The 13,485-nt window shown below is 41.5% G+C and overlaps 1 protein-coding gene across 2 annotated transcripts in view; it reads right to left on the bottom strand.

Moving 5' to 3' along the window:
• Nucleotides 1-13,485, bottom strand: part of TGFBR3 (transforming growth factor beta receptor 3) — a 183,772-nt gene that overhangs the window by 65,098 nt on the left and 105,189 nt on the right. For both annotated transcript variants that reach the window (XM_081144498.1, XM_081144497.1), the window contains exon 4: nt 4,424-4,561. In XM_081144498.1, the coding sequence (XP_081000624.1) occupies nt 4,424-4,561 (138 nt within the window). The remainder of the gene's footprint in view (nt 1-4,423; nt 4,562-13,485) is intronic.

Here is a 13,485-nt window from a genome sequence, read left to right on the forward strand (position 1 = left end):
TGACTCTCTCCTCATTGATGTTTCTATCTCTCTCTCCCTCTCCTTTCCTCTCTCTGAAATCAATAAAGATATATTTTTTTAAAAAAAAAGCATAATGAAACCAATTTCACCATAGGCTAATTGATATAAATAAGAGTTAAGTTCCTATGGTATATCTCTGGTCACATAAACACTAACAAACTTCTAACTAAAGACCCAAAACACTTTTAATATTCACCACTGAAATAAATGTGGGCTACACATACATTTAAGAAAGATCAGCCTAGCCGGTGTGGCTCAGTGGTTAGAGCGTCGGCCTGCAGTCTCAGGTGCAATTCCCGTCAAGGGCACGTACCTGGGTTGCAGGCTCGATTCCCAGCCCCAGAAAGAGCGTGTGTGGGAGGCAACCGATCAATGTGTCTCTCACATTGATGTGTGTGTCTCTCTCTCTCTTTCTTTCTTTTCCTTCCACTCTCTCTGAAAAGCAATGGGAAAAATATCCTCAGGTGAGGATTTTAAAAAAAAGATTAATAAAAAACCAGTAAGAAACTTCTTTTCCTGCCTGCCTGTTCCTGATCAGGGCTGAGGGTGGCAGAGCCTCTCCTGGCAGCGCAGGTGCGCGGCGGGGGCCCACCCTGGGCGGGACGCGCTTCCACCACAGGCCGCCCACACCCACGCGCACACTCACTCAGACTGAGACCGCTCCGGCGTGCCAAGGAAACAAACAGGCGCATCTTGGGGACGGGGGAGGAAATCAGAGTCCCGGGAGAAGGCCCACGCAGACGTGGGGGCAGTGTGCGAACTCAACACAGACAGTGGCCCCGGCTGGGAATGGGCTGTTTTTGCCTTTTCAACACTTATAACAAGATGCTGCTGAACGAAACAGCATTGTTCGAGGACCTGCTGTATAATGTTTTTAGTCACCCTCGTGGGTGGCTGAGACATTCTGAGCAACACAAGGCCCTGCTAACTAATTACGAAAGGTTTCCTTTTTTAATTTGGGTAGTTACAATAATGCAGACACTCGACTTAAATGAAAAGGTCGCCCCGATGGATGAGTAGATGTCATTATTTGAATTTTTCTCACCACAACTACTCAAAAATAGAAAAAGGAAAAAAACAATTGTTAAAGTATTGTAATTCTACCTAGAAAGTAAAGACAGCTTTGAGACGGTAACGCAGATCCTCCAGCAGCACATCAGGGAGGAAGCGAGGGCACCTGCATCTTAAACCGAGAGTCAAGGGACCCACCATCTCTCCTCAGCTCCTCTAAGGTCTCTGACCTTGGAGAAGACAGTGATGGAAACAGTTTCCAAAGACTCTGTGGGCCTTCTGATGCCTTTGGATGAAACACTGTATGCAACATAATTTCATTATCTCCAAACTTTCACTCAACTACTATAAACAGAACACACACTGACTCTCTACCCAGCAGTGCTCCCTCTGCTGCAGTGGCTGTCAAGTGGGTGAGCAGACCCTGAAATTCCCTGCAAGCTACAAGAGCCCCACCTTCCTCACTCTCAGTCAGGGAGGGCTGCCTAGTTTACGGCAGAACTCGCATCACTTGTGGCCTGCTGATCTGAGAACCTGAATGAACAACAGATGTTCCGCCATCTCTTCCAGGCCATGAAGAAACGTACAGACGGGAGAAAACCATCTTCCCTAAAGAAAGCCTGCTGGACAACAAGTCAGAGTTCAGTTGTCTGAGAATTTAAATCCTTGACTTCTCCCAATGCTGCCTTTCCCATGTTGGTAATTTTAGGTTCATCCCTTGATCTGCAATCTCCTTACATGGGATTAACTCCCAATAGGGTTGATGTTAAATTGTTTACTAAGACTGTCTCCTATTTTTCCATTGTTAGTGTGTTTTAAACCAATGGCCAAGAGGCAGTTCTTAATAGATCGTAAATAAAATTAAAGCAGATAAATAATAACTAGTTGTAAGATACTTTCCCTCAAAACCCACAGAGTGGCAGGAGGAATCCAGAAAGTGACCAGTGCAACTATGATAGATGTAGCCCACACTTCTCATCTGGACCTACAGCCCAGAGAACCAGGGACTCCTTTCAGTATGGGGCTGGCTAACCTAGATGTTCCATAATTACAAATGTAAATTCAACATCCTTCCCAAGTGTTCTTTACTATGACAAATAATAAATAGCAACAAGAATGGCAGGTAATGTTTATGAAGTTATATTGGTGCCAAACCCTGTACCAAACATTTTATACATAATCTCATCTAATCAAGATAGTGACCCCATGATGCGTGGGCTATTATTATTATTCCTATATTACTACTGAGGAAAGTCAGGCTTAGAAAAATTAAATAAGTTGCCCCAGGTTACTGCTTGGATTCAAACCAAGGTAGGCAAAACCTTTCCTCATAACCTCTTCATTACCGGCCCAATGTGGTAGCCCCTAGCTTCATGGAGCTACTGAGCACCTGACATGTGGCTCATGTGCCTAGAAACTGTATTGCTGATTTTAGTTTAAATTTAAATAGCCATATACAGCCAGTGCCTACTATACTGGATAGCACAGTTCTGCATTCTAAGGCCTAAATGTGACCTTATGATCATGGCCATTAGTCTTCCTACCACAAATACCTTTAATTACAGGAGATTGACTATGAATATGAAGGAAGCTGATTTACCATTAGATTTTACAGAGAAAGTCCTATCTGGGTTTGAGTCCCAGCTCTAGCTGTTTGATTTAGGTCCCTACTTAATCTCTCTAAGTCATAGTTCCTCATCTGCAAATGCATCTGTAAAATGGGGTAAACACCTACACCATCAAAGGATTATTGTGAGAATTAAATGAGATAAAGTATCAGAGGGCTTACTGTAATACCAAGAGCTCACTGTAATAGCAACAACAACTCTGACTTCTGGCCTTTTTAATTTAGGAGTGATGAGAGTTTTAACTCTCAAAAAGGCTACAATTTAAGTTATCAGTAACTCCTACTTGTAAACGAACTTTTGAGCTAAATTTTTTTTATTTTGTAATTAAGTCACATTTACAAAATTGCAAGTACATTACACAGAACTCTTATGTACCCTTAACTGCTTCTCCAGTTTTCAACATGTTGCCATACTTGCTTTATTATTCTACCTACACATCGTAGGTTTTTCTAAATTATCTGGTCCTTTACCACTTAATACTTAAGTGTATTATGTTTCCTAAGAAGGATAATCTCTCGTGTAGTATTGAACCTAAATATGAGGAAACATTGCACACAACGCCCATCTGCATCATGTTGATATTAATTTTGATCCCTTGGTTATTGCTGGGTATCTCCACCACATTTAATTACTGGGGTTTTTTTTTGTTTGTTATTAATAAGTAACTTGAGACTATGCAAATATATATATTGTTCCACAAACTCCTTCCACTTCCACTAGATTCAGCATGTATTGATGACTCTTACTCTGATGGTAAAAATGATGGTTTTCTAACCTCATCATTCCTTCTACATTTATTGATGGGTATTCCACCATAAAGAGGATCTTTCCCTTCTACTTGTTTTACTCATCTATTTATCTGCTTATCAACTGCAATGGCTATAGATTCTTCCTTTATTTAATGGGTACCTCTGAGTTTTTAAAAGTACTCTTCAAATACAAGTGACAGGTCACTACAGATGTGCATTAAGAGTAATTAGTTAGGAAACATTTATCCATAATACAAGAGAAACTATTAACTGAGGCCTCTTCTTATTTTGAATGCTGGGCAGGAGACGTATAAAAGCTTAAGGCTCTACACTTGAGGACATTGACATGTAGCTCTAGCAACAGACAATGCGAGCTACCACTGTGAAGTACAGTGTTGCTCATCAGCAGACATGATATCATACCCCAAAAATCCATCCAAACAACCCATCAATTTCTCCACAACTAGCAAACTTGAATGTTCTGGCAAATTTAAAAGGACATGATTTACAAATAGTAGGTAATATTTGGATCTTTCCACAAGAGCTGGGTTCCAGTTTTTTTTATAAAATACAAATGTTTTCATTTTGGAGCTCACTGTGTCACTTTCTCAACAAACAGATCCTCATATCAGAAACAAGGCCCGTGTTATATATACAAATAGAATGGGTTTGTGAGTATTTAGTTTGTGGTCAGAGACCACACACCTAGTGGCTATTTACAATATTTACATCGCTCGTGATGCCACGAGGGGGGTCTCAGAGATGGGACCAAAGCTCAGGCCACACAGAGTATGATCTCAGGTCCTGCTCTAATGTGCAAACTAGACTGGACTCACCATCCACAGAAGAAGGCATGTGAGTGGTGTTTGTTTACTGCAAATGTTTATCTGTCATCCAAATATTATTAAGAGCATACTCCACATTTAACACACTTCAATGAAGAAGTCTTGCAAAGTTTCAGGGTCATTATATCCTTGTGCTAAGGATTTCTGGGTGAGGGTTTCAAACGCTTACCAAAAAAAGTCTGGAGACGCCAATCGCAAGCCGTTCTGTCTTCAGATGCCAGACAAGGGGCTGTGGGGAGTTGAGCAGAAACACAACAGGCTTGTGGTGAATGTGGACTGAGGAGATGGGATTCAGGTGCAGAGTAACCTGGGAAGCAAGAGAAAGAGGAGTCTTAGGACTGGCTTTCCATTAAAATCACTTAGCATAGTATCTGGAATACTTTTTCAAAGCTCAGCATTAACAGAAGCAAGCTATAAGCTACTTCAGATGATATTGCCAATATTTGACCATTTTTCATCACACAAAAAATGGCTATATCATATGCTTTAACCCACACGAACTTCAACTAAAACATGATTCGGCTCCCAGGAACAGCAGGACACAAACAGAACACATTGTTTTCAAAGTTGGCGAAGGCAGAATAGAAGTTACCTTCCCTCAGGACTACCTTATCCTTCAAGTCAAATGACTAAGCTGAAAACTGGAGCCCAGGACCCCCTGAGGGCGGGTCATCCCTCTGGATCGCCAGAGAAATGACTTCCTTGTCTTCCAGGTAAGCTCCAACCCCCCTAAAGCGAAGTGAGTTCTGCCAAAGAAAAGTGTCGAAAGCTAAGGGAAAGGGGCTGCCAAGGGGAGCTGCCAGTGCTTTCATCATCACGGCTATTGGCTTGAAGGGATTTTCTAAAGAAATGAAGCACAGAGAACACACAGAATAAAAGCTGATCATGTACAGCCCCAGCCCCAAAAAAGAAAGAAAAAAGAAAACAGGGGAAAAAACCATGAGCCTGGACAGGAAACTACGGCCGCTTTGATAGCGGATCAAGGACTGTTTCTCGGAGGTTACCAGAGTCGGCATCTGCAGCATCAGAAAGCACCCGAGGAGAGCAGGGCCCAGCGGGCTCAACCCCGTCCTCCCGGAGCACAAGGTCACTCGACGTGAACAGGGGAGGGCGAAAGGGTAGATACAGAAACTCTGAACACAGATGCTTCATGCACGCATGCTTCACACTGGCTTTCTGCAGGGGAGGGGAGGGGAGGGGAGGCAAGGCCCAAGGATCCCGTATTGAAACAAACGCAACTCACCAAAGAGCACCACGAAGCGATAAGGGAGGGAAAGACAGAAAGGACTTCAGCTGGAAAGACAGACCGAGTGCCGCACTGGGAATAACAGCCCATCTCAGCATAATCCTTATGAGGATTCAAGGTTAGAGATCTATGCTTGGGGTCTATACAGTCATCAGGGACAGAGCCCTCAAAGCTGGGCTACTTTACATCTCCCAGAGGCTGCTGGCCCACTTTGATCCTCAGGTATCTTTACCTTTTATGGGAGGGACCGCCTGCCGGCGTCCTTACCACAGTACACTCTCAGGTCGTTGGTAATAAGGTGCCAAACTTTACTTACCTTTCAATACCTCTGCCTTAGCACATGGCAGCCGCTCAGTAAATGCTGGTTGGTTATTTAATTTTCCAATTTTCAACGCCACAAAAGTATTGTATTCTATGACTAACATGCACTATAGTACATAATACCATCTCTCTCATTAACTGCTGAGTGTGTGTGTTTTAATCTCTGAAATAGACGATAAATACTCTGTAGGCAAAACTATGTCTTATGTTTAATACTGTGCTTAATACAGAGTAGATCATTTTTAAATGATTGATTTATCACAGCAAATTCATAAATTTATGTTACCTAAAAGGTAAAAATAAAAAAAGGTTGAATATATTAATAGGTTCAAAGGGATTTAGCTAGCTAATTTACAGAAAAGTTAAAAAAACAACAACAACAACAAAAACCCACGAGCAATACTCAAACTATCAAGAGTTATTTCCGTAAGACAGCTAGGGTCATTTTTATATTTGGCGTAAAGAAAAGTACTGAAAGCAGAGTACTAATGAACAGTATGTCAAGTATAGCCACAGCAGAATAAAATGTTCCTTAGTTGTACAGACTCTACCTCATGGCATTTTGGAGATGCTATCTGCATCTAGAAATAAACAGATTGATCACCACTATAAACAGCAGAGGCGATGGATACAGCAGGGGAATTATCTGTAGCATTAACTAACTGCACCAGTAAACAGAGAGATGCACACTACAGAGAGCACATACTAGGGAGAGTGAAGGAAGGAGACGAAATCATTACTTGTCCAAGAGTATCTGAAAAAAGAAACACTCTGTCACTAACAGTATGCCAGTAAAAAGTTTCCAGATGTATTCATTCCAAAACTGTTTACTGAGCATCATGATGGCACAAAGAATAGCAATGTATATCCACAGAAGGTACATCAACTCTTTTTCTGATGACTTTCTTTGAAGCCCTCTGGCATACGATTCTTCTTGGAGTACGTAGATAAAATAGTAATAAATATATAACTCAAATGAAAAAGACTTTTTTTTAAAAAACTTAAGAAATGAAAAGAAAAATAAATATGAGACATATTGGTGCTTGGGTCCAAAATTTTCCAGATGGTCAAAAGTGTCAAGGTCTGGCTCGTACAATCAAGGAAAGATTTCTAGGAGCCCCAGTTCTCTGAGCTTTCCTGGAAACGGCTCCCTCTTCAATATGTAGCAATGTCTAGCCAAGATGAATCCTCGACTCTGGCACAGGGGGCTTAGGCAAAGCCCCAAAAACCATTTGGCAAAGAAGAATTCACACTATGATTGGGAAATTAAAAGAAAAATATTCAACACTTTTTTAGAAAAGAGCATTTGGCAGGAACAGAAAGTCCCCCAAGCACCCCCTCTTCTAATCCCTCAGGACCTTCCTCTTCTATCCTTCCTCCACTTTAATAAATCTTGCTGAAGGAAGATAAAGGACAACAAAAGCAACAAACAAAAGAGTGAAGGTTATAAGAGCTCCTGGAAACCTGGGTAAAGCATACCTGAAATACCTCTCAAAGAATCCCTGCCTAAGGTATCTAATTTCTCTCAGGCTGAAAAAAAAAAAAAAAAAAAAAAGCCCTCCAAAATAAAAGAAAAAGAACATCCTCTTAAAAACCAATTATATAGCTCAGGATAGATTATAGTTAAAAAGATAAGAATATGCTGCTGAAGATTTTCATGGGTAGATTACTGTCTGGTGACCATGGTCTAAAGACCAGAACCAAAGCAGAGAGTAGGACAAAAACAGCCAATGGAGAAACTATACAAATGGTATCCAATCATTTCCAGCTTGGAAATCCACACAGTAGTTTAAAGAGCTGACTCTCCATTCTATGTCAAATTTACATAAAAATAAAGGTCATCAGTTTTCCATGGGCTTTATAAATAATAGAGAACTGAACCAATGGGCCATGTGACTATGAAGGCTATGGGGCTACAGGGGCTGCATATAAATAAGGGAACAAAGACTAGTCTCTAAATTGGTGGCTTCTTTGTTAATCTTTGGGAGTCACTAACCATTTGATTTCAGAGCTCAATGTAAGACATGAACCCCATCCACCAGCACACTCACACACATACAAAACTCATATGCACACTAAATTTTGTAAACCATGTCAAGAAAATACATCCATCACAGGTCCCATGAACTCCATGTTAAATACCCATCAACCCATTGTAGAAGAGCAGAAAAATTCTAATGGCAGAAATAGAAACAAAACAAAAAGACTTCACCTAATGAAACTAGAAATTATACCTCTGGTCTTAAGATGTCATCCTCTTAGGGAAACAACTTAATAGATAAATCAGATCTGAAAATCTTTCACATGCAGATTCTGCGGCTTTGGTGACCTCTTTTAGCTATTCTTTGACCACACTGTTGTCCATAAAGCCTAGTCCAGAAGAGCGTGCTCTAATCCTGTTTGTCTCAAACAGTGCTGAATTTCAATCTTCCTGATGGCGTGAGAAAATGTGAGGAAATGTGATCTGTCACATTCCATATGTAGACACTGTCCCTCATTCATTGCTGATCCCTCCTCAAAATGAAAGAAAGCTAATTGGGCTAATCTGTTCTACAACATCTATTTATACTAAGTCTTCTGAGGTTATCTGTGCACTTCAACAAACTACTGGATGTAATGAATGTATTTCTCTTATTTCATAAAGAATTTCAAAGTAAATCTTTTCTGAGTACTTTTCTGGGGAATCTGAACACAGTTTTGACGGAAGTCAAAGCCAACTCTAAGGAGCATAAAGCCCCCGAGGGGAAGATGACCTGCCTTTCTCCCATTTAGGAAGCTCCCACATTGTCACCAGAATACAACAAGGATGATTTTCTCTGCACCTTGTTAGGGCGAAGACCTCTCAGTTCTCCAAAGATAATCTTTGATAAGCAAAAATGATATATTGTCTCAAACTCTGTAAATCATGTTATGAAAATAACTTGTGTACTACCTTACAGTAAAGAAGAAATAAACAAAAACCCTATTCTCTTTATGGAAAGACACCATATAAAAATGGCTTTGGCCTGGTCGGGCGTGGCTCAGCGGCTGAGCATCGACCTAGGATTCAGGAGATGGAGGTTTGATTCCTAGCCAGGGCACATGCCCGGGTTGCAGGCTCGATCCCCAGGATGGTATGTGCAGGAGGCAGCTGATCAATGACAACTCTCTCATCATTGATGTTTCAACTCTCTCTTTCTCTCTCCCTTCCTCTCTCTGAAATCAATAAAGATAAAGATATATTTTTTTAAAAAATGGCTTTGAATTTCCCAGGATTCACAGTAGAGACGCAAGATATTTCTACCACAATGATTTCAAAAACCCCTGCTCCTGGGGTGTCAAAACAAACAAAAGCAAATTGACTGAAACAACTGATAAGAGAACCTAACAGTTGTCCAATTTTGCTAACATGTCAGTGAGGATCTATTTCAACATTTCTGATTGTTTTAACAGCCCCTATGGATTAGTGAAACAATGAAGTCATCCAAAACATTACCAGAGAGACTCCTGTTCTCTAAAACCAGACCAAACAATGCTCTAAAATGGATGATCCAATAATTAGTTTATAGAGAGATAGATAAGAAACGAACTCTAGCAACATGTCTATAATCAAGACCCATAAAATCACACCCTGGGCTGTACATAGCCACCACCTATCCCCTCTTTAGAGATAAAGAGATACCCACTTAGCAACAGTGTTGGTAGTAACTAAAAACACCCTGAATCTGGGTCCTGTAGCACCCATAATTTACACAGATGGGCAGGCAGTGAGACACAAATCTATTTCAGGACACAAGGGTATCTATCATAGCTGAACTCGAATTTCACTTACATTTGGACAAGATGACTTTTAGGAGCTCAAATCTGACCCCAGATTCATATGAAATGGGCAACCAATTGCTGGGAGTGGCTAACAGTAGTTAGTTGCTGCTGTAGCGTTTTAAAGTGTATTCCGGTCTGAGGAACCCTTACAGCTGACCTTTTATTTGCCATTGCTTCTTTCACCATTTACAAATTTGTATCAAAAAATTCCCTTGCCCAGCTGATGTGGCTCAGTTAGTTAAGCACTGTCCCATGCACTAAGCGGTCGCCGGTTAGATTTCTAGCCAGGGAATATGCCCAGGTTGTGGGCTCAATTTCTGTACAGGGTATGTAGGAGGCAGCTAATCGATGTTTCTCTCTCTCCCTCTCCCTTCCTCTCTGTCTAAAATCAATGAAAACATACTTTTTAAAAAATTCCCTTAAAATATTCTTGGAGGGGTGGATTTGGAGCTTTAAAATTTTTCCTTATTATTTTATTTTTACATTTCTCTGAATTTCTAGAAACACATTAATCAGTTGGTGCTGAATTCAAGGAATCTTAACCCCCTAAGCATCTCAGTTCCCACCAAGGGAGTCAACTGACCATTCTCCCTGGTCCCAGCAGCACTGAGGTCAAAGATTTCACACTTCTATGACAAATGATACCAAAATGATTTCACACTGCTATCCCAAGTGGTATCTAAAAGATTTCACAGTGCTATGGCAAAGGACAGCAAGCTCCTTCCTAATATTTTGTCTTGAAACCCTTAACATAATGACAGGGACACAGCCAATCAATCCCAAAGCGAATTCCTCCTCCTCCCAACAAGGATGAGATTCAGGATTCCCTGGGAGCCTCTGAATATAATCTAATGTGACCACAACACAGAAAAAAACAACCACCTAAAATGAAAGCCTGAAATGTGATGCAGAAATAAGTCTGCCCTCTCTGTTCTATATTTTGAATACCCTGGAAAAATACTTGGAACTAAATTTGGGTTGGGGGTTGAGGCACAAGAACTCATATAAACAGAAGAATATTTATGAAACAACAGGTCATGATCCTCCAAAGGGGTCTCCTGGGAGAGTTATAAGGGGATTCCAGGGACCCTAGCCCTTCGTTCCCAGAGTAGCCCACAGTTTGGTCACTTACGGAGAAGAGAGGAAGGGAAAGGGAGACACTGGATGTGATATGTTCTGGGGCAGGAACCTACTGCTGGAGCCCTCGGCAGGCCACTGTTGACCAGCAGGCACTTTTCCATTGTCCTTTGCTATTAAGCATCTGTCATCTGAATACCATGCTGTATGTCACTAACACACCATGGCCTTTCAGGATCCTAGCCTGCAGCACCCTCCTGCCAGCCCCTGGACGATCATGTGCATCCAGCTCAACATGCAATTTCCAGTAAATCTTTCCGCATCCTGCAGGCAGGGCTGGAGCTCAGCACTGCTCCCACAGACCACACTCGTGTGTCTACTTGTACATGGCACTGTAATAACCAGTTGAGATGTCTGTCATTTACTTCCCCACCCCTTACAGTGTGAAGTCCTCAAGACATTTTTTGAGGGCAGAAACTGAGTCACACTCATTTCTACATCCTTGGGCCTAGCATGGGGCTGGACAGCTAGTAAGCAGTCAACAAGGTTTCTGGAAGAATCAATAAAAGTTATTCATGGAATGTGACTCAAGTATTATTACAGAGCCATATCGTTAAGGTTTTCTGGCCAGAAAGGGGTGGGGGAGGACATTAACTTCACTATCAAGCTTGACTCCAACTCTAAAACAGAGTCAAGAAAAGCAGATTCCAACTCAGTCTACAAAAATGAATGACAGGGGCTGCCTAGAATGTATGCTGGAGAGGAATCGAGGCCACATCCAGGCTTTGTGGGAGTCAACGCACTGACGTCCTTGGCTGTAGGACAGTTCTTATGCCATGTATGGGAACCACACTAGGCAAAAAAAGAAAACAGCTTTTAAGAATCTTCAATAGTTATGCAAATACAAATATGTAAAATGTGAAAAAAACCTTTGGAGCATGTTTTCCTTCCCCAGGACAGATAAAGATAAAAACATTCCAACCAAATGTTCTACTGTCTTTTAGAGCAGTGATTTTCAATGGGTATGCCACAAGAATATTTAAAACATGCAATACCTGACCATTTAGTGAGGGGCACTGACCTCTTTTCCCTTAGATTGTCAACAAAAAAAAAAGGCAATAGCACAATAGCCACCCAGTGCGAATGAATCAAAATTATACCCTTTTTTGTTGTTAGATTAGCACAAAATATATTTTTTGGTGTGCTGTGGAGTTTTAGTAGTTAGTCTACGTGTGCCGTGAGATGAGAGAGGTTGAAAATCAGTGTTTTAGAGGCATAGAATTTTAAATGCTTTTCATTCAGGCAATGAAGTGTGTTAGAACAGTTAGAAATTAAAATTCTAGACAAATTGAAGGGACTCAATATTTGCACATTGATTAATGTGAAAAAAAGTTTGTTAATTTTTTATATTCCTTGTCTCAATAAATAGTTCATTCCAAATACTTTATTATTGTTTTCTAACACTAATATATAACCAATGTTCCATATAATTATCCACTATGTAAATTTATTTTCTGTCAACTTCTACTTTTTATAAAGAGAATCACTGGGGTGACCAGTGGAAGCTGATTTTAAAAGCAGGCATAGCAAGAACCTGATTCCCGCATGACCTGAGTACTGAATTAATCATTTCCACTTGCCAGCTGCAGTCACAGATCTCAATAAAGATTGCTGCTTAAGCACCATCTTAAAGTTAGTAAATTTGTAATGGCCAAAAAACCCACACAAAATCTACTGGCATTCAGGTAGTAATTTAAGATATACTTCAAGCATCAAAGGATGGCATTTGAATTCCCCTGAGCTAGTATAATAACCTGAAGCTGATAAGGAATTCTAAACGGGCACACAGTCTCAGCTTTCTAGCACAAAGGAGAAATCTGGAGAGGAGTAATTACTAAGCTACGGGCATTCAGAAACACTACACTTGAGTCACTGATGTTAGTAAGAATAGTGGTGGCAACGGTAGTGACAGCCACCATTATTTTCTTCCAAGGAAAGATAATAGGCCGGTCCAGGGGTCCTTCTATCTAGTTAAGACTTGCTGTTCTCATCAGAAAAAAAGGTACTTTGTGTAATTATCTAATTATTCCCATTTTAAAGATGAAGAAATTGGTGCTCAGAGGTAAATAATTTTTCCAGTCATACTGCTACAAAGTGGCAGTGCCAAGAGTAGAATGAATTTCTCTCATCATGTCTTCCTCTCTTTTCTCCCTATCTTCCCACCCCACCCTCAATCTTGGGTGCTGGCCTCGGGGCGCAGGAGAAGACAGGGAGCTACTGTAGAAGAGCAAGAGGCAGGAGCTATTTTGCTTCTGGAAAAGAAAAGAAAAGAAAAGAAAAGAAAAGAAAAGAAAAGAAAAGAAAAGAAAAGAAAAGAAAAGGGGAGGGGAGGGGAGGGGAGGGGAGGGGAGGGGAGGGGAGGGGAGGGGAGGGGAGGGGAGGGGAGGGGAGGGGAGGGGAGGGGAGGGGAGGGGAGGGGAGGGGAGGGGAGGGGAGGGGAGGGGAGGGGAGGGGAGGGGAGGGGAGGGGAGGGGAGGGGAGGGGAGGGGAGGGGAGGGGAGGGGAGAGGAGAGGAGAGGAGAGGAGAGGAGAGGAGAGGAGAGGAGAGGAGAGGAGAGGAGAGGAGAGGAGAGGAGAGGAGAGGAGAGGAGAGGAGAGGAGAGGAAAGATAAGGAAAGATAAGGAAAGAAAAGGAAGAAAGGAAGGGGAGTGAGTTGTGAGCAAATGCCGGGGAGCTAGCACAACCTGAGAGGTCCCTGAAACTCCACAGGGATAGGCCAACAAGA

Source organism: Miniopterus schreibersii (genome assembly GCF_964146895.1).
Source record: "Miniopterus schreibersii genome assembly, chromosome: 8".
NCBI classification, from domain to species: Eukaryota; Metazoa; Chordata; class Mammalia; order Chiroptera; family Miniopteridae; genus Miniopterus; species Miniopterus schreibersii.